At 41.1% G+C, this 20,481-nt stretch overlaps 2 protein-coding genes and 1 pseudogene across 2 annotated transcripts; 2 read left to right on the top strand and 1 right to left on the bottom strand.

The window, feature by feature from the left end:
* The first annotated feature begins 312 nt into the window (after positions 1 to 312).
* On the top strand, positions 313 to 3,243 carry LOC116295289 (mitochondrial inner membrane subdomain organizer 1). Its single transcript, XM_089029831.1, has 5 exons — positions 313 to 446; positions 753 to 812; positions 1,685 to 1,850; positions 2,395 to 2,555; positions 2,645 to 3,243. Exons 1-5 carry the CDS (start codon positions 327 to 329, stop codon positions 2,972 to 2,974), a joined length of 837 nt encoding a protein of 278 aa, XP_088885957.1. The 5' UTR covers positions 313 to 326; the 3' UTR covers positions 2,975 to 3,243.
* A 5,338-nt stretch (positions 3,244 to 8,581) lies between these two features.
* LOC148911218 (uncharacterized) lies at positions 8,582 to 14,020 on the top strand. The gene is made up of 3 exons (XM_089029818.1): positions 8,582 to 9,697; positions 11,578 to 11,865; positions 12,310 to 14,020. The coding sequence occupies exons 1-3, from the start codon at positions 8,998 to 9,000 to the stop codon at positions 13,110 to 13,112; spliced, it is 1,791 nt and encodes a 596-aa protein (XP_088885944.1). The 5' UTR covers positions 8,582 to 8,997; the 3' UTR covers positions 13,113 to 14,020.
* Positions 14,021 to 14,408: 388 nt separating this feature from the next.
* LOC148911217 (condensin complex subunit 1-like) overlaps positions 14,409 to 20,481 on the bottom strand; it is a 6,779-nt pseudogene continuing 706 nt past the window's right edge.

Here is a 20,481-nt window from a genome sequence, read left to right as displayed (position 1 = left end):
TGGTGAGAAGCGAACCTTGAAACCACTACCAAATATGGAAGAAATCGGAAAGCCGAAGAAACACCGACAGGACAGCCAATTAAAAAACAACAACAAAATCTTAATTAGTTTTCAATATTTATAAGTCTGCAGCCTATTTTCATTCTCATGTACCATCTTTACAAGTCCAAATGAATATGTTAATGATTTTGTTTGTTAAAAGCAATAAAAAAATTTTGAAAAAATTACGAATGTTCGACGGAGAGTTGCCGAACTTTTGACGGAAAACACCACTCGGAAAAAAAACATGCCTCGCAGTGCTTTGTGGGAAATGCGAAGAGAGCAAGATGGTTTGGATAACAGAATACCTTTCTTCTCTCTTTGGAAGCGAAAACGAAGAAAAAGAAAAGGAGGATTTCGTTACTAAGACTTCTAATTTCGTAGACAATTACCTGCCAGCTTTTAGGGTGATGTACATGCTTTGTTTCATTGTGAAATGGCAGTAAGACATATGTACCACAGGGAGCCCACATAATCAGATGTCCAAATTGTTATCAATTATTCTATCTCCCTAATAAATTAAAAACATTTTGGTTCAATAAGGGAAACCTAAAATATGTGTCACAAATGACATATGCTTTCAATTAAGAAATTGCCTTTAATTACGATTAAGGGTCTTTCAAAATATTTGGGGGGGGGGGGGGGGGGGGATGAGAGGGGATACGTGTTAACATAATATCTAACTTCAAAAAATATTTCATTTCTTCTTAAAGGCAGGTACATTGCTGCTTGCAGGAACTGGTATTCTAATTATAGTAAAGAGAGCATATTTGGTATGCATGGTATTGTATATACAGTTTTTAATTCCTCCCTCAGCGAAAAAACACACACTAAATAAATTTGAATTATATCTGTGTGTTAATTGTTCAGTGACGTAGATCAGCACCAAGGGCAAGGTTGTTTCAGGGTTATGTTTTGATCTGTGGGTTTATAGCTGTGCCCTGACTTGGATCAGCCCTGAGGTTGTTTCAGGGTTCCATCTGTGAGTTAGCCATGCCCTGACTTATATCAGCCCAGAGGTTGTTTCAGGGTTCCATCTGTGAGTTAGCCATGCCCTGACTTAGATCAGTGCAGAAGTTGTTTCAGGGCTCAATCTATGAGTTAGCCATGCCTTGACTTAGATCAGCCCAGAGGCTGTTTCAGCATTCCATCTGTGAGTTAGCCGTGCCCTGACTTAGATCAGCCCAGAGGTTGTTTCAGGGTTCCATCTGTGAGTTAGCCGTGCCCTGACTTAGATCAGTGCAGAAGTTGTTTCAGGGCTCAATCTATGAGTTAGCCATGCCTTGACTTAGATCAGCCCAGAGGCTGTTTCAGCATTCCATCTGTGAGTTAGCCGTGCCCTGACTTAGATCAGTCCAGAGGTTGTTTCAGGGTTCAATCTGTGAGTTAGCCATGCCTTGACTTAGATCAGCCCAGAGGCTGTTTCAGCATTCCATCTGTGAGTTAGCCATGCCCTGACTTAGATCAGCCCAGAGGTTGTTTCAGGGTTCAATCTGTGAGTTAGCCATGCCTTGACTTAGATCAGCCCAGAGGCTGTTTCAGCATTCCATCTGTGAGTTAGCCGTGCCCTGACTTAGATCAGTCCAGAGCTGTCTCAGAGTTAAATGGATAAATGGAATGTTTTTTTTTATTATTTCTATTACAGTTCAGCTGGTTCAGAAGGGCTAATGACATCCCCAAAGAGTTCATTACTAAAGGGATTACTCTCAGAGGTCAAGTCAAAGGCATATCAAGCAACAACACCCTGCAAGTGCTTCATATACCATTAATCACAACATCAACATTTAGAAAGTATAAAGAAAGCAATCATGGTAATTGCAGTGTTTTGGTTTTAAATAATGCACACATCATGTGTCTGTATTGTAACATAACGATGCCCAGAGAATGCTTTCAGTATAGTTTTCATGAGAGGGTATGTTGTGTAGTACCAAAAAATATCCATACCTCCCATATGGAAGGGAATTGGAATTCCCAAGGGTCAGTGAGGTTCTGAGAGGAAACATTGGCTTAGTACCAGAAAATATCCATACCTCCCCCATGGAGGGGTAGTGGAATTTCCAAGGGGTGGGGAGGGTCGGAGGAGGGTATATTGTGTAGTATCAGAAAATATCCATACCTCCCCCATGAAGGGGTATTGGAATTTAAAAGGGGTGGGGAGGGTGTAAGGAGGGTATATTGTGTAGTACCAAAAGAAAATCTCCATACCTCCCTCACAAAGAGGGATCGAAATTTTGAAGGAAGAGAGTCTGAGGAAGGCATATCCTTGTACAATGTTTCTAGACTTTTTATGAAATGAAAGATCTAACCACTATCAGAGAAGTGTGTATCCATTATCATTGGTCCTTTCTTGTCCAGAGTCACCAAGTAATCTTCTTTCCTTGGCTCTTGCTGGAGTGGAATTCAGAGATGGCAGTAAGCAGTGGCTAACAGATAACCTTGTTGACTCCCACATAAAATTTCTTCCTCTTCAAGTTGACCTCAACTCTCAGATATCAAGCATTGTGCATAAAAAGAGAGTAAGTTGAGTTTAACTTTCCTATAAATGTAAAGTCTTTGAAAATTCACTTATCATTTATTATTCTGATGAAATAATCACGCATTTTAGGGTTATTTTCGACGAAATATTTGTGTTAATGAAGAACTTGTAAAGCAAGGACTTGCAGTCACTGGAAATTATGATAAACATTTGGAACAAAATGAGAAGTTCAAGAACCTATTTTCAAGACTTTTCAAAGCTGAGGCATATGCTCTTAAAAAGCATAAAGGAATATGGTATCAACCAGCGACCTTGGAAAGGATAAAAAACATCAAGTTACCTTTACTTTCGAGTTTTATAATGCAGAGAAAGAAACAATCAAATGGTGGCAACACGCCGGAAAGGAGAAGAGAAGTAGGGGTAATAAATAATAATGTAAAGTCTAAAGTGTTGTATTAAAAACGTCTTTTTATCTGAAGTATTGGCTGTAATTTAAGAGAAAAAATGACATTGCACAAGGCTAGGGCACAAGAATCTAGACTGAATGAGCCTTTGGTAAACCTCTTTATAGCTGTACATCATTTTGAGGGCCACGTGTTAGATAACTCTCTGGGTTAATTGTGTCACCCTCCTCAAATAACGTTTATTGTATTGTATTGTATTGTACATCAAAATATGTATAATAGAGAAGTTGTCCCATACTAATAAAGTTATATTTGTCAACCTTGGACTTTCGTGTTTTTAAATCTTTAAATTGTAATCTTGTTGACGTAATAGGCAGTGCGTTTGTGCTTTTTCATTGTTGCACTTTCTTGTAAACCAATGAAATATCTGTACGTACGCATTAAAGCTATTAAAGAGAGGCTCGCCTTTGTTAAACATCTTAGCTCTAATCCTTTTTAAGCGAACAATGATTGACTAAATAAATACAATAGTCGTATCACTTATTCTATATTAAATGGAAGGTTAATCCTGTTATGGCACATGAATAATGGCATAAGAAACGGCTTTATTCAGGAGACAGGATCACGTGTACAAGAACAGTTTAAGTGCGCAAATAAATTTGCGCGTTTAAACCTGCAATTTTAATTTCAAAAAAAACGTCAACTACCTGATGCTATGCCTTCTGCATTTTTGAAAACACTTTTGAGAGGTGCGGAAAGAAAAATAGTCCAAAAACTCACAAAATCTTCTCTCTGTTTCGGACTACAGTAAATTTGGTTGGGAATGCGATGCCATCTCATTTCCTGAAGTGTGCAATCACCGTGAAGTTTGCATTCTCCATGAGTTGTACCATCCTCCTGGTGTGTCATCTCCCTGAGGTGTGTCATCCTTATCCCTGATGTGTTAATCCTTGTTCATGAGTTGTGTCATCCTTCTCCATAAGATGTGTCATCCTCCATGAGTTCCATGTGTCATCCTCATTGAGTTGTTTCTTCCTTCTTCCTGAGGTGTGTCACCCTTCTACATGAGGTGTGTCACCCTTCTCCCTGAGGTGTGTCATCCTTCGTGAGGTGTGTCATCCTTCTTCCTGAGGTGTGTCATCCTTCTCCCTGAGGTGTGTCATCCTTCTTCCTGAGGTGTGTAATCCTTCTTCCTGAGGCATGTCATCCTTCTCCCTGAGATGTGTCATCCTTCTCCCTGAGGTGTGTGATCCTTCTTCCTGAGGCATGTCATCCTTCTCCCTGAGATGTGTCATCCTTCTCCCTGAGGTGTGTCATCCTTCTCCCTGAGGTGTGTCATCCTCCCTGAGGTGTGTCACCCTTCTCCCTGAGGTGTGTCATCCTTCTCCCTGAGGTGTGTCATTCTTCTCCGTGAGGTGTGTCATCCTTCTATTTGAGGTGTGTCATCCTTCTCCCTGAGGTGTGTCATCCTTCTCCCTGAGGCGTGTCATCCTTCTCCCTGAGGTGTGTCATCCTTCTCCCTGAGATGTGTAATCCTTCTCCGTGAGGTGTGTCATCCTTCTCCCTGAGATGTGTAATCCTTCTCCCTGAGATGTGTAATCCTTCTCCGTGAGGTGTGTAATCCTTCTCCCTGAGATGTGTCATCCTTCTCCCTGAGATGTGTAATCCTTCTCCGTGAGGTGTGTCATCCTTCTCCCTGAGGTGTGCCATCCTTCTCCCTGAGGTGTGCCATCCTTCTCCCTGAGGTGTGTTGTCCTTCTCCCTGAGGTGTGCCATCCTTCTCCCTGAGGTGTGCCACCCTTCTCCGTGAGGTGTGTCATCCTTCTCCTTGAGGTGTGTCATCCTTCTCCCTGAGGTGTGTCATCCTTCTCCCTGAGGTGTGCCATCCTTCTCCCTGAGATGTGTCATCCTTCTCCCTGAGGTGTGCCATCCTTCTCCCTGAGGTGTGCCATCCTTCTCCCTGAGGTGTGTCATCCTTCTCCCTGAGGTGTGTCATCCTTCTCCCTGAGGTGTGCCATCCTTCTCCCTGAGGTGTGCCATCCTTCTCCCTGAGGTGTGTCATCCTTCTCCCTGAGGTGTGTCATCCTTCTCCCTGAGGCATGTCATCCTTCTCCCTGAGGTGTGTCATCCTTCTCCTTGAGGTGTGTCATCCTTCTCCCTGAGATGTGTCATCCTTCTCCCTGAGGTGTGTCATCCTTCTCCCTGAGGTGTGTCATCCTTCTCCCTGAGATGTGTCATCCTTCTCCCTGAGGCGTGTCATCCTTCTCCCTGAGATGTGTCATCCTTCTCCCTGAGGCGTGTCATCCTTCTCCCTGAGATGTGTCATCCTTCTCCCTGAGGTGTGTCATCCTTCTCCCTGAGATGTGTCATCCTTCTCCATGAGGTGTGTCATCCTCCCTGAGATGTGTCATCCTTCTCCCTGAGGTGTGTAATCCTTCTTCCTGAGGCATGTCATCCTTCTCCCTGAGATGTGTCATCCTTCTCCCTGAGATGTGTCATCCTTCTCCCTGAGGTGTGTCATCCTTCTCCCTAAGGTGTGTCATCCTTCTCCGTGAGGTGTGTCATCCTTCTCCCTGAGGTGTGTCATCCCTCTCCCTGAGGTGTGTCATCCTTCTCCCTGAGGTGTGTAATCCTTCTCCTTGAGGTGTGTCATCCTTCTCCCTGAGGTGTGTCATCCTTCTCCCTGAGGGGTGTCATCCTTCTCCCTGAGGTGTGTCATCCTTCTCCCTGAGGTGTGTCACCCTTCTCCCTGAGATGTGTCATCCCTCTCCCTGAGGTGTGTCATCCTTCTCCCTGAGATGTGTCATCCTTCTCCCTGAGATGTGTCATCCTTCTCCTTGAGGTGTGTCATCCTTCTCCCTGAGGTGTGTCATCCTTCTCCTTGAGGTGTGTCATCCTTCTCCCTGAGGTGTGTCGTCCTTCTCCCTGAGGTGTGCCATCCTTCTCCCTGAGGTGTGTCATCCTTCTCCCTGAGGCATGTCATCCTTCTCCCTGAGGTGTGTCATCCTTCTCCTTGAGGTGTGTCATCCTCCCTGAGATGTGTCATCCTTCTCCCTGAGGTGTGTCATCCTTCTCCCTGAGGTGTGTCATCCTTCTCCCTGAGGTGTGTCATCCTTCTCCCTGAGGTGTGTCATCCCTCTCCCTGAGGTGTGTCATCCTTCTCCCTGAGGTGTGTAATCCTTCTCCTTGAGATGTGTCATCCTTCTCCCTGAGGTGTGTCATCCTTCTCCTTGAGGTGTGTCATCCTTCTCCCTGAGGTGTGTCGTCCTTCTCCCTGAGGTGTGCCATCCTTCTCCCTGAGGTGTGTCATCCTTCTCCCTGAGGTGTGTAATCCTTCTCCGTGAGGTGTGTAATCCTTCTCCGTGAGGTGTGTCATCCTTCTCCCTGAGATGTGTCATCCTTCTCCCTGAGGTGTGTCATCCTTCTCCCTGAGATGTCATCCTTCTCCCTGAGGTGTGTAATCCTTCTTCCTGAGGCATGTCATCCTTCTCCCTGAGATGTGTCATCCTTCTCCCTGAGGTGTGTCATCCCTCTCCCTGAGGTGTGTCATCCTTCTCCTTGAGGTGTGTCATCCTCCCTGAGATGTGTCATCCTTCTCCCTGAGGTGTGTCATCCTTCTCCCTAAGGTGTGTCATCCTTCTCCGTGAGGTGTGTCATCCTTCTCCCTGAGGTGTGTCATCCCTCTCCCTGAGGTGTGTCATCCTTCTCCCTGAGGTGTGTAATCCTTCTCCTTGAGGTGTGTCATCCTTCTCCCTGAGGTGTGTCATCCTTCTCCTTGAGGTGTGTCATCCTTCTCCCTGAGGTGTGTCGTCCTTCTCCCTGAGGTGTGCCATCCTTCTCCCTGAGGTGTGTCATCCTTCTCCCTGAGGTGTGTAATCCTTCTCCGTGAGGTGTGTAATCCTTCTCCGTGAGGTGTGTCATCCTTCTCCCTGAGATGTGTCATCCTTCTCCCTGAGGTGTGTCATCCTTCTCCCTGAGGTGTGTCATCCTTCTCCCTGAGGTGTGTAATCCTTCTTCCTGAGGCATGTCATCCTTCTCCCTGAGATGTGTCATCCTTCTCCCTGAGGTGTGTCATCCTTCTCCCTGAGTTGTGTCATCCTTCTCCATGAGGTGTGTCATCCTTCTCCCTGAGATGTGTCATCCTTCTCCCTGAGGTGTGTAATCCTTCTTCCTGAGGCATGTCATCCTTCTCCCTGAGATGTGTCATCCTTCTCCCTGAGATGTGTCATCCTTCTCCCTGAGGTGTGTCGTCCTTCTCCCTGAGGTGTGCCATCCTTCTCCCTGAGGTGTGTCATCCTTCTCCCTGAGGCATGTCATCCTTCTCCCTGAGATGTGTCATCCTTCTCCCTGAGATGTGTCATCCTTCTCCCTGAGGTGTGTAATCCTTCTCCTTGAGGTGTGTCATCCTTCTCCCTGAGGTGTGTCATCCTTCTCCCTGAGGTGTGTCATCCTTCTCCTTGAGATGTGTCATCCTTCTCCTTGAGGTGTGTCATCCTTCTCCCTGAGGTGTGTCATCCTTCTCCCTGAGGCGTGTCATCCATCTCCATGAGATGTATCATCCTCCATGCGTTGTGTCATCTAATTCTCCATTAGATCTGAAATTCTCCTCCGTGTGAGGTGTCTGTCTATCAGTAATTGTTGTCACCTCCAGGGTCGGGAATAGAAAGTTCTAGTGCGTACTGATTTACTTATGAATCGAAAGATGTTTTTAATTTGTTATTCATGTTGCTGATTGCCTGAAGACCTTGGTCAGAAACCACGGTATTTGTTTACTTGATGTAAGTGAAAGGTTGTGGTTTTTGATGCAAATTATTCCAAAATGGTGAACAACATCTTACATATGCATATTTAAAAATCGCGACATCAGACAAAACATTTTGAAACATGTAAAAAATGATCCAAGCTGCAATTTTGAAAAAGTGTATAGGATTCTCTATCGATTCTATTGATGTTGCTCTTACTTACTCACTCTTGTGTTTTTTTTGTAGCTTTATCTATTTTTGATCGACACTTAACGAAAAAAACAAAAAACAAAACACAGCTTGAACATATCACTTGGCATGATCTTTAAGCAGCCTAGTGATAAAGTGCAGTCACACGTTTAATTTATTGGTCAAATTGTAAAGTACAGTACAAGACAGGAAAAAATGAGACAAAATATATAAAATAACTTTATCAAAACAACACATTTACTATAAATAAACTTTGTTTAATTGATTTGTCAAGAGAAAAGTATGCCGTTTATTGATTAGTAAAAAAAAATCTGTCAAGAGTTTTCTGACAGTTCTGTGAAATATTTGCACATTGCAATAAAATTTTTGGTGACATTGGAATTTGTTTTCTCGATGTTGTTGCAAGCTGTTTTTGCATTTTTAAAGGTATTTTTTTCCATCAAAGAATTAGATCTTTTTATTTGCATGTAAGCTGTTTGAGTTATTTTTAACGCTGTTTAGTCTGGTGGGAGAATGTCTTTAGTGATTTATGATCCCGCTTCGCTTGAACGAAGGCAATAAATTAGACAAATACAATAGCACTTTGCTGCCACTAAAGTAATTGGAAAAAAACGAGACTAGATGGTTTAACATAAAGGTACATCAATCCACGTACTCATAGTTCTTACATAAATCAGTTGAATTTGAGTTCAGGATTGACAAACGTATTAGTAGATAAAAGAAATCTATTATTCATTTTATTGTCTTATTCAAATTGGATGTCATGCTGTCCTGGTGCTGTCTTGTCTGCTATTCAATTCGTACCCTGTCATGTCCTACGGAGCAAAGTGAAGTTTTTATCGTTAGGAGAGTAAACTCCTCTGACACTTGTGAGCATTAGCAACCTACGAATGTCTTATTCATCACCAGGAAACCAAGCAAGATGATATAGAATCGCGTCTAAATTTCATAACTTCATTATAGAGATGTTTAATTGGCTTCATGGTATTGAAAAAAGTCAGTTATGATGCTATGTAAAAGGAATAGATTATTGATCAGTCATTTGGAAAGTCCTTTCTTTATTCCAAGTCTGTGGATTCAAAATCTGGGTTGTCACTAGATTATTGTGAGGCGTATTGCACAAGCCATGAGTACTTTTGAACCCAAGCTTAAAGATGGTATTTTTCCTTCACTTACGAATGAAGAACTAGAGGCACTCGACAATCTTGATCAAAGTATCAGATTCCACGAGACTTTCAGTGATAGTGAAGAACGAGAAACCAAGGAATCAGAAGATGATTTCGAAGACACATGCTCTGAGCTTTCCGACGACAATAGTTTAACATTCACTATTCCTCAAATGTACAATCAGTTTAAGCTACCAGTAATACCAGAAAGTTATGAGACAAGTACTGATTTCGTTGAAAGAAAAGAATCTAAATCTGACAAGATCAATGCAGGGTACATTTTATTTGATGGCTCGGAAATTAAATACGTTAACTACAAAGAAACAGGGACGATGGATTCAGTTCGCGCAACCTCGGTGTCATCTGATAGATTCAGTAGCATCAAAAGCAGGGCTTCCACAACGACACAGACATCAGATAGTATTCCCATTAACCTCTATATCAGCGCTGACGATTTGTTGGGTCAAGACTTTCTCAAGAATGCTCAGGGTTTTTCTCTTGCTCCGTACAGCAGGTTACCAACGAATTCGCACTTTTCTTTGCGCGAGAAGCTGTACTTTTTCCTCATTGGTCTTGCTTGTGTGATTTCATTCAATTCTATCTACATAAGCGTGGCATTTTTTAGGGGAGTTTTAGGAGACCAGGTTTTGCAAATATTGGGTGAGTATGCATGTACTGGTATCTTTTTTTGTAAGATATACAAGCGCGCGTTGGCGTAGAGGATGTTTTGGTTTCATGACTATCTAAGCGGAAAACGGTTTCTGTTCCTAATTTCAATGAAATGCTGCAGGGCTTAGGACCTACTGTGAGATACCTATGGGAAAAATAAGGACTACTGTGATTATCAAAGCAATGCTCCCTACGTATCAAAAATTAGCCTGGTGTTTTTTAATCGCTTCTAAGATTATGAAATAAAAGCTATGGCCTTCAAACGTTATCACTTTCAGTTTCATTCGTAGGGAATTTCTCGCAAAGTAAAATATTCAATTCACAATATCGTAAATAGACTTTAGTGAACACAGATTATGTAACATAAGAATGAAGTATCCGTGGTAATGACCCACCAACACATACGATATTTAAAAATAAATATCCTAAGGCACGTGACAAAAAGGGTCGTATAATTGTACATTCCAGTTACTATGTTATAGTGTCTAATTCAGCCAAAAAATTTGTTCCAAGGAGTTTGAATATAGAGCGCATTCGGAGTGCCTTTCTTTCTATGTATAAATAAACTGATAGTATCATTTTTAACTCTACTCGTTAAGTAGAAGCAATATACCTAAAATCTACACCTGTGTTGATTGAAAAATAATGGACTGTTCGAATTGAGTATTCCTTTATTTAAGAGAAAAAATCTTTTTTTTAGATACATTCAAAAGAAACTAAATTAACGCACTGATTTTAAAGAGAATTACAATTTAGATTTAACATATTACGGTATTCCAAGGTTTACTGATCCTTTAGTGCGGTCAAGGTTAATCAAGAACACTGGCCAATCGTCACATCAAATGTTCCTTTACTATCTTTCTAACTTTACCTAATACAGCTGTGGTTAGAAAACATAATCACTATTCTTATTTTGGCGTATTTCTGTCTTGCTGTTATTTACAATCATCATTAAGGAATTTTGAGGGGGTCTTTCCATTGAATCGCCAGCTGTGTTTTGAGAGCGAAGAGTGGAAAATAATTGTTCAACCGATTGAACTGGTGCAGCCTGTTTCATATCGTTATTTTCTTGGAACTTTTCGAGCAAAGATTTGAAAACAAGGGCAGGCAAAGAAAGCTACTGTATAGCTCACAGGGCACGAGGCTTAGTCAAACTGTTGAGGGATTTATTGATCTTAGAGAAAGCAATTAATTCTGAAAAACCATGCCAACATAATCCCACTAATAGGTTAATTTAACGCAAGACCACTAGAGCTAAAAATCAAACGTTCCGACATTTATTCCTGATGTCGTGTTCTCTTGTTAGTCTTGTTACCTTAAATTCAAAACATCATTTATTCATTTGCTTATTTATCTTAAGGATTAAAGGATTTTTGTGCGCTAGAAATATAGCTTACGCTCGAAAATTCTCGCTTCGATCAGTCACAACGATATCGCTTTAAAACATTTTCAATCACTGAATTGTAACTTGGCGCTTTCATTTTCATATTGAAGCTTATCTTTTTGAATCAAAACTGACTTTCTTTGGACAAAACGAAACCTATATATAACATGATTTCCTTAAAGAAAAATCAAAAATTGTCAAACAAATGCATCTTCAAGTTGAAGCTTATCCGAGTTTTGAATCAAAATTGGCTTTCTTTTGGCAGCATGAAAACTATTTTTTAAGATGATTTCCTTAAAAAAAAAAAAAAAAAAAAAAATTAAAAAAAAAAATCCATTTTACACAAGTTTTTTTTTAGCGACAGCGTATTAAAAGATACTGTCCATATACTTTATTCAAAACATCAGCATCCCTTCACTGATTCCATTGAATTAAAGTTCTCCTCCCCACTGAGTTATAACATCCTTTATCCCACTCTACTCTCCAGGCTCCTGTCATTATGCTTCACTGCTAGTTGCCATGGCGATGGTCTTTCTGGGCAAGAAGACATGGTTTCAGTTCATCCCGACAATCATCGTGAGCTTCGTGCTAATGGCAGGCGTGGTTGCTGTTTTTCCTGTCTTGTCGGTTCTCAGTGTTACATGCCCTCATTACGTCATCTATATGCTAGTTTCTTTGAATGGCTTGTGTACTGGGTTGGCCTTGGCGACTGTCGATAGGATGGTTTTTTTGTTTCCTGGTGGCAAAAGCAGCTTGCTGTTTCGTCTTGGTGGAGGTTAGTCAGTAGAGTACGAAAGCCTTTTCCCCTCTCTTTATTATTACCCCTCACACGGGGTCTCGGAGAAATGGCCGAGGACGCTTGTTTACTTTCTTACATCCGTAGTCATTACTTTCAGGGGAAATGCATAGCAAAATACTTTTTAAGCTTACGTTTACGATGATAATTATTTTCGATTATGAAGATCAAGCAAATGTGAGTATTGCCCTGAAATGTCTAAATGATACGTTTCTATGCTTTTTCTTCAATATGACTACTGGAGTACCTCATGCACACATACTGGGACCACTACTAAATGCCTTTGGCAACCTATTTCTAAACAACCAGTTTTCAAAATGGGCTAAACGACACCCATAACGTCAAATAAACCAGGCATTTTTTTATCATATGTTTACATTGATGCAATTATACTAACATTGGACTTTGATTTTTTCCTTGAAGGTTTTGGCTGTATTCTTCCCTCCATAATTCAGATGACAGCTATCCTCATAGACTTTAAAGAAGACAATCTCTCGGAATTAAAAGAAAGCAATGCTTTCAATCTCTACATTGTATTTCCTGTAGCATTTCTTGGCATCTTTTTTGGTTTTATTTCGGCTATCAAACTCAGTCGAAGCGGTATCTACGGGCTGTTTGCAGACAGTGAAAATTCTTTTGATAATCCTAGATGGGTGACCATTTCGTCCTCTGTAACGACTGTTATCAAACGATGCAAGCGACTTGCTTTTTTACTATTGGCTGAATTTATAGTGGCAGCGGTCACGTGGTATTGCCTCTCAGTGGCCCAAATCGTTCACCTCAAAACCCTGGAGCACAATTCGTCCAACAAGTCGCCTTTTTGGGAAGAACACCAAACTACGGTACTAATAGGAATCTTCCAATTTGGGGACGTCATTGGTAGTCTTCTAGGTTCATTATGGAGGTGTTGCTGCAAGTCCCTTGCAAAAAAGTTCCTGAGTGGACTGCATTTACTTCTCTCACTTCTACGGATCGGCTGTGTGATAGCCATTGCTTACTTCATTCGCAGTCCGTATCTAGTTCATAACAATATTTTCATTATGGGATTGTACTTTCTATTGGCAATTACCAATGGGTTTTTACTGGTTGGCATGGCAAACCAAAGCTCGCCACTCTGCGAACTTCAAATCAAAGATTCCTGTCCTATTATATCACAGATCACTTGGTTGGCTATTCAGTCAGGGTGCTTGGTTGGCGTTGGTTTCTCTTTCCTTCCTTTCTCCTAATACCGTATTTACTCGTTTAGACGACGCGGCGTTTATATAATTCCTCATAATCCATGGGACGCGTTTATTTGGGGGCGGCGTTTAAAAACTACTTTATTCAATAAGAATTTGAAATAGAACTTAACGCAAGAGCTAAATAGTACAGTCACTTTGAACTTTAAAATGTTCTAAAAGAAAATAAATTTCCGTTGCTGGTTTAAACTTGAAATATACTTTTTCTTTATCATAAATTGTTATTTCCTCAAATTAACGCCGCACCGTACATGCGGCGTCTATTCGGGGCGGCGTCTAAACGAGTAAACACGGTACTCCAGTTTCGAGTTCTCTGTTGCTCAGAGTTCGTCTTGATTATTGTGTAAAATATCCATGCGTTCCCTCAGTGAAGGTCTGTGAAATTGTAAAGTGTTTGTAATGTTGTCGTTGTGCATTCTTTACTTTACTGTTAATACTTGTGAATATTCTGACGCTGAAATAAGGCTAACACTGTATAAATGAGTCTGTAATCAAGGAACCGAGTGGTATTGTACGAATTCGAGAATGGTAGATTTAGATTCGACCAGTCTGATCAAACACTATTTCGTACAAATCTAAATTTCTTAAAGCGAATTTAAGTGAATAATGAGAATTTGAAATAGCATCGAAACGGTAAGACCGCACTGCACATGTTCGGAAGATTGGCGGGAAAATAGCGGACGCGTCAAATCAAGAATGTCAAAAAAAAAAAAAAAAAACCAACAAAAAAAACAATACACACACACAAGCCAATTTTACTTTACGCTGTCTTCCATAAAATATTAAATGTAATCTGGACTGAACATTTTAAAATATTTAAAGCAAGATCTTTTTCAATAAAATATTTTTTAGTGTATAATTATACATTGGAAAATAAAATAATTACCGAGTAAAAAGCTGTGTCAAGTGGTCAAACAAGGTGCATTCTGGCCTAGCTTGGGTACGACCAGTGCTATGTTATAATAAACAAGAGATGTTTGTGTCAAAGGTAGACCAAAGTTCAACGAGGCTTTATTTTACTAAACTAATCTTGCTCAGGCAGCACACTTGCTCTTTAAAACAAGTGTGAGATCATTGAGGATCAAACTATGGACCTCTTGCTTAGCAGGCAAAACACTAACCAACCAAGCCACACTTGCTCCTTAAAACAAGTGTGTAAGGTCACTGAGAATCAAACTATGGACCTCTTGCTTAGCAGGCAAAACACTAATCAACCAAGCCACACTTGCTCCTTCAAACAAGTGTGTGAGGTCATTGAGGATCAAACTATAACCAGAGAAATGATACATTTTATAATTGAACTTTTAATACTACAGTGTAATCATATCAACACAGTTGCTACAGCCCACACGTCTTAGAGATTGAATATCCACTATATTTCACATGCTCCAGAAATCTTAACCTTTTGCAATCAAATGTCATGCATTACTGATCTACAAACTACTTAACTGGGTGTCCTGTGTGGCAGCAAGAGAGTGAATGGGACACACTTTTTTTTAAAACACAGGTATCCCAGTAACAGAAATGTGTATACAGGGGATTAGATATTATTGAATAAAAAAATTAGTATAGGGGTCTTATATACAGTTGACCACGAAGGTTTCCCTAACGCTATGTCCTGATGCTTCTGCTCTTTGATGTACTGGTACTTCCTTTCGCCTTGTTTTTCACCTTCTTCTTTGAAGACTTATTCTTAACATTTCCCTGGTTTGGTTCGATATTTTCATCATCGCTGATTTCCTCATCATCCTCGTCTTCCTCTTCGAGGTCGAACAATTCAACATCATCATCGTCATCATCGCTTTCAAAAGACGGCATTTGCTTGCGCTTTTTAGTGGATTGTCTTTTGGCTGATTTGGGTGGACGTACCCGCGGGTTTCGAGGAGTACACGCTGTTGTCTTACTGCCTGCTGCGGGATCCTCTTCTGAATCGCTGTCATCGTCAACTGTCTTCTTGCGTCGTCCTCTTGCAGGTGTTACGCCTTTACGCGACCGAGTGGATTTTCCTTTAAATTTTAAAGGTAAAGTTAGTCGTTAAGGCGTGGTGTTAAACTCGTGCTCTCGATCTTATTGCTCACTCACCTGAAGGTGTAGCAGAAACACTTTTCTTTGTCTTAGCAGCCATTCCTGATGCTTTGGACGCGCGCTCGTACCCAGCTTCGTCGTCCATTCCTTTGTTGTGACACTCATCAATGCGTTGTTCTAGCTCCTCTACCAGTGTCTGATAAAATGATTTTACAGTTTAGCAAAGACAGATTGGTATCATGAAGAATATGCGACAGGACGGGACCGCCATTGACGTGGTCATTCAAGCTACGCGAAGATGTAAAAAAGGCAGCACCTTCTCAGATATTTTAAGACCCTGCGGAGTACTTTTTTAGTTGAGGGTTGAACAACAACCTGCTGCACACTAGACCGACGCTCTTACCAACTGAGCTAACCGGGCGGAGTTTAACGCAGAGAAGATTTTGTATGGCTGTAAAATACTCAAGGTAAGTACGTGCCGTGCCGTGCCGTGCCTTGACTGTGTCCAAACAGTTAAGATCTCGTGCGCTTTATATTCCAGGAAGCCTGCTTTAACCTACCTTTAATTCTATTTTCGCAAACTTTTTGGACTTTCCAATGATAGTCATAAAAGACTGGTGCACATCTTCATCACTCAGCTTGTCGTGGAAGCAGCCAAAGTTCTCGTTTAGTTTTCGAATGGCTCGTTCATTGTAAGGAAGAAGAGATAGACAGAAAGCCAGGTCACGCCACTGTCGATCACACCTGTAAAATAGTAACATAAATAAAGTGGGCTTCCTGTGGATGAGCAGGAACTGGGAAGAGTCTGTAGCAAAAAAATCCCTTTCGGTAACAGTTCTCCCTCTGCCACTAGACTACCACAGGAAAACCATCCTTAGTTTTTAGGAATAAGCTTTTACTGGTGAGCCCATCATGGGTTTAACATCCAAGCGCTTTGTTTGGTAGGTGGAGGAATAGACCATTTCACGGATCCGTTACTCAACCTCAGCCTCGTCAGCGTGTAATTATTCTTTAGAATTTGACTACAGTCCGTAGTAATGAAAGGAATTTACACATCAACGAACAATTGAAACACTTAAAAATTTCACAGGTTGTAGGCAATTTCTAAAGAATATATTACACACTGACGAGGCTGAGGTTGAGCCGCGGGATCTGTGAAATGGTCTATTGTAAGCGTGTTGATCCTTGAGTTATTATTTATAAAATTTAATGAAAGTTAAACAGCGAGAAAATATTTTCTGGGGGAGGGGTACGTACCTTGTCGCTCTGAATCGGTGACAGAGTTTTTCCACAAGGCTTTCTGACTGGCGATCTTTCTGGATAAAAGATAACATATACCTGAAACACAATGGGAGAATTGAATGAATGTGCTCAAGTTGAAATCCTATAGCACCTCACCCTCTAGCTCCGCGGTCCCTGCGTAGCAGTCATGTTGTATATAGCGCATAAAAATCTTCACCTTAAAATGCACATGAACCCTTTGACAATACTTTCAGTACTGGTTCTGCATAATTTTTTTAGTCATGCTAAAAACATTGCATTGTTTCTGCCCTACAACATGGCTGTCGCGAAACCACTTGGTAACTATAGATAGATAGGTAGCACCTTTATTTAAGTACGATAGTTTCATAAATGTAAAATACTTCTTTACATGAGAGTCGTACAATAAAAATCCTATTTAAAAACAATGTGTGAAAGCTTTAAAAAGAAACTAAGATGAACTCATTATATAAAACACATAAATTATCGGTTCAACCAGCTTTAAATAGAAACATAAAATCACTTAGACACATCAGTTCTTTTTAAAAATAATCCTCGAAGAAGATGTTCGGATTTGTGAGGGAACAGAAGTCCATAATTTAGCTCCTCTATAAGAAAAACTTTTTAAAAGGAATTCTGTTCTCGGTTGAACTTCTAATTTATCTTCGTTATCTCTCAGTTTTGATTCGTAAAATAACTGTAAGTTTACCTTAGAATATTCCTGAACGGCTCTTCCTCGATCCCACAGTCAGGGTCTGATAATCTACTGATGATGTCTGGTAAGACGTTATACACAGCGTTACCCTGTAGAATAAAGGTGGACATTACTTCATAGTGGTCGGTTATTGGTACCATCCGTCGAGAAGTTTTATCAAACAGTTGCTATATCTTCCCATTCTTTTATCGAGCTATCCGGCACCAATCCTACGATCCGTCTATTCAAAAATCCATCCATCCATCCCTTCCTCTATCCCATCTATCCATCCATCCACGCATCCCTCCCTTCCATCCATCCATTTACCCATCCATCCATTTATCCATCCATCCCTCCCATCCATCCCATCCATTTACCCATCCATCCATTTATCCATCTATCCATCCATCCCTCCCATCCATTTACCCATCCATCCATTTATCCATCCCTCCCATCCATCCCTCCCATCCATTTATCCCTCCCCACCTCCCTCCCTCCCTCCCATCCATCCATCTCTCCCTCCCTCCCTCCCTCCCTCCACCCCTTCCTACCTCCCAATCCATTCCTTCCCTCCCTCCTACCTGGCTATACCTTTTTGGACAGTTCTAGGAAGAACAGCTTAGCAAGATCAGCAATTCTCTTGTCCTTATCGTTTAGACATGTTGCCATCTCACTAATGTTGCCTTTGACTTCGACCCCTTTCTCCCAATATATCCCTTTCCTCCCTTCCCTGGCAATACCTTTTTAGACAGTTCTAGGAAGAACAGCTTAGCAAGATCAGCAATCCTCTTGTCCTTATCTTCTAGACATGTTGCCATCTCACTAATGTTGCCTTTGACTTTGACCATGTCGTTGAGAATCAAGTGAGTCAGGACCATCATGGTGTTCTTACGCACATGTGGCGAGTCCTCCCGTAGCCTGCAAACAACAGCAACTGATGTTCAGTCGAAGATACTATATTTATTGTTTTAAAATTGTCAACTTTTGGAACTCAATACTGCTGTTGGTGTTGTTACTTCTGCTGTTTTTGTTGCTGTTGAGGGTGTTGCTATTGAAGCAGTTGTTATTGTTGTTGGTGTTGTTACAGCTGCTATTGTTGGTGCTGCTGCAGCTGCTGTTGCTGTTGTTGCTGCTGCTTCTCTTGTTGTTGCTACTCAATGCTTGACGTTGCTATTATTGCTGTTGATATTGTTGGTGTTGCTGATGTTGCTAATTGCTGATGGTGGTTTTGCTGCTTTTTTATGTTGGTGTCGTTGTCACTGTCTGTTGTTTTAACCTACCTGGCATACAGATGAGAGGTCCAAGGTTCTAGCAGGTTAGGGAACCTAAATGTCAGATCACCAACAGCTATGATGGTATTAGCGCGAATGTTTGCCTGTGGAGACTAAGCACGGATCACCATATTAGAACTGCAATAAAACTTGGTTTAATGACATGTTGGAAATTCATTCGCTAAACTGTAAGAAAAGAGCGGGAAACTTTGCCTTTCGAGAGATGGTACACGCGTCTATCGGAATAACCGAAAAGAGCGGGAAACTTTGTCTTTCGAGAGATGGTACACGCGTCTACCGAAAGAACCAAAAAGAGCGGGAAAAGTGGATTACCTTCAATCGCAAGAACGAGTTTTCCGAAACTTTCCGATTGGAATGTTGCATACCATCGGTTTTTTATCCGGAATTTACAGGTAAATAATAAGCACCCCAGTTTACGTCAGTAAAATTCCTCACTTCAGTTGTTTCTACTTATCAAAAATAGTAGACTTAATAGGCATTATTTACCTTTTCTAGAAATCGTGAACAATAACTGAAGATGGCCCTCACAGAATTGAGAACTGAAAATAGAAAGCGCATAATAAAAGAGTAAAATTGAAGGCATGTTTAAGGCTATTACAGTCTGTCCATAAGATTTGCAAGCCAATAATAGCGTGTATACCATATATCCGTGAAAAAAAGTTGTAAGAAAGTGCACAAGTTTGCACAAATTAGTAAGTCCAATAGACCGTACACCTACGAAACTTTACACTAATTTGTACGATTTTCTTTGCTAACTTTTTCACCGATATATGGTATGTACTCTAATCAGAGATAACATACACTTTGCTCTTCTTATGCTTACCTGACCATCATAAATTTAGCCAAAGCCAGTGCAGCAGCGGCCTGTAGGCTGTGGTCATTGAACTTGGTTGGGTTACTGCATACACAGACCAGCAGTGGACGCAGAAGAGCTAGAAGGTTTTGACCTGTCAATCAAATCAAAATTCAACCAATCAGAATCGATAACATTCAGTGACTGTACTGGAGCTATGTTGAAGGTAGTTCTGAAAATGATACCATTTTTGGATCTCTTTTTCTTTTTTTGTCACGGTAAGAAAGACACGATATTGATTAAACCAATCACAGCGCGTCTGACCACTGTTCTACCAATCAACAAATGCTTGGACAAGGTACCGTCACGGTAACGCTATAGACGATATTCATTGAACCAATCACAACGGTGCCTCATCACTGTTCTACCAATCAAAATACTGGGACGCGGTACCGGTCACGGTCATGGGAATTCCGCGCCACATTTCACAGTCATACAAAATCTGCCCTGCTTTTTGGCGGCCTTTTACCATTTTTACCTGTTACTATATCTTGTTCACATATGTTCCTGATGTACTCAGTCTCGACATCATCTGATGTGGCACCCGTCAGGCCCATCTCTTCCTCAGCTGTTTCAGTAGTCGTCGTATCCTGGATCACAACGAGAAAACTCACACATCAATGGACTAATTCGACGATAATATTAACAGCTAAACCACAAGAGAATACAACAAAAATGAATCAAGACGGCACATCGATCACCTTGGCCCTTAAAAGAAAGACAAACACATGAAACTATATATACCCGGCAAGATGGCCGCTTAACCAATCAAAGCGCGCTAAATATTGTGGCTAAGTCATAAAAGTATGTTGTTACCTTTGTAGTATTTGTAATCGTGTTATTACTTCTTAAATATTCCGCAAGATGGCCGCTTAACCAATCAAAGCGCGCTTCATATTGTGGCCATGTCATAAAGTATGTGTTACCTTTGTAGTATTTGTAATCGTGTTATTACTTCTAAATATTCCGCAAGATGGCCGCTTAACCAATCAAAGCGCGCTTCATATTGTGGCCATGTCATAAAAGTATGCTGTTACCTTTGTAGTATTTGTAGTCGTGTTATTACTTCTTTTATCTTTTCCCGCCTGCTTGTCCTGTCTTTCCTTCTCTTTCTCGTTCTCTTGCACGCCACTGTCGCCCTCTTGATCTCCTTCAGTATGCTAGAATCAAGGTGAACCAACTGACGTAGAGCCACGTGACCACTCAGGTGTAAAAAGCGCGCCAGCACTTGTG

The sequence above is a fragment of the Actinia tenebrosa genome, unplaced genomic scaffold (genome assembly GCF_029948245.1).
Source record: "Actinia tenebrosa isolate PJP-AT-01 unplaced genomic scaffold, QUT_ActTen_1.0 PGA_scaffold14__42_contigs__length_11649687, whole genome shotgun sequence".
In the NCBI taxonomy this organism is placed as follows: Eukaryota; Metazoa; Cnidaria; class Anthozoa; order Actiniaria; family Actiniidae; genus Actinia; species Actinia tenebrosa.
This window is presented reverse-complemented; position numbering and strand designations above follow the sequence as displayed.

What these genes read in the sequence shown, in the direction of transcription:
- LOC116295289 (XM_089029831.1), top strand. Translation starts at nt 327, where the DNA reads ATGGTTTGGATAACAGAATACCTTTCTTCTCTCTTTGGAAGCGAAAAC. An exon ending in TAGTAAAGAGAGCATATTTG is followed by an intron (nt 813 to 1,684) that starts GTATGCATGGTA and finishes TTTCTATTACAG; the next exon opens with TTCAGCTGGTTCAGAAGGGC. An exon ending in GTATAAAGAAAGCAATCATG is followed by an intron (nt 1,851 to 2,394) that starts GTAATTGCAGTG and finishes TTTCTTGTCCAG; the next exon opens with AGTCACCAAGTAATCTTCTT.
- LOC148911218 (XM_089029818.1), top strand. Translation starts at nt 8,998, where the DNA reads ATGAGTACTTTTGAACCCAAGCTTAAAGATGGTATTTTTCCTTCACTT. An exon ending in CCAGGTTTTGCAAATATTGG is followed by an intron (nt 9,698 to 11,577) that starts GTGAGTATGCAT and finishes TCTACTCTCCAG; the next exon opens with GCTCCTGTCATTATGCTTCA. An exon ending in GCTGTTTCGTCTTGGTGGAG is followed by an intron (nt 11,866 to 12,309) that starts GTTAGTCAGTAG and finishes TTTTCCTTGAAG; the next exon opens with GTTTTGGCTGTATTCTTCCC.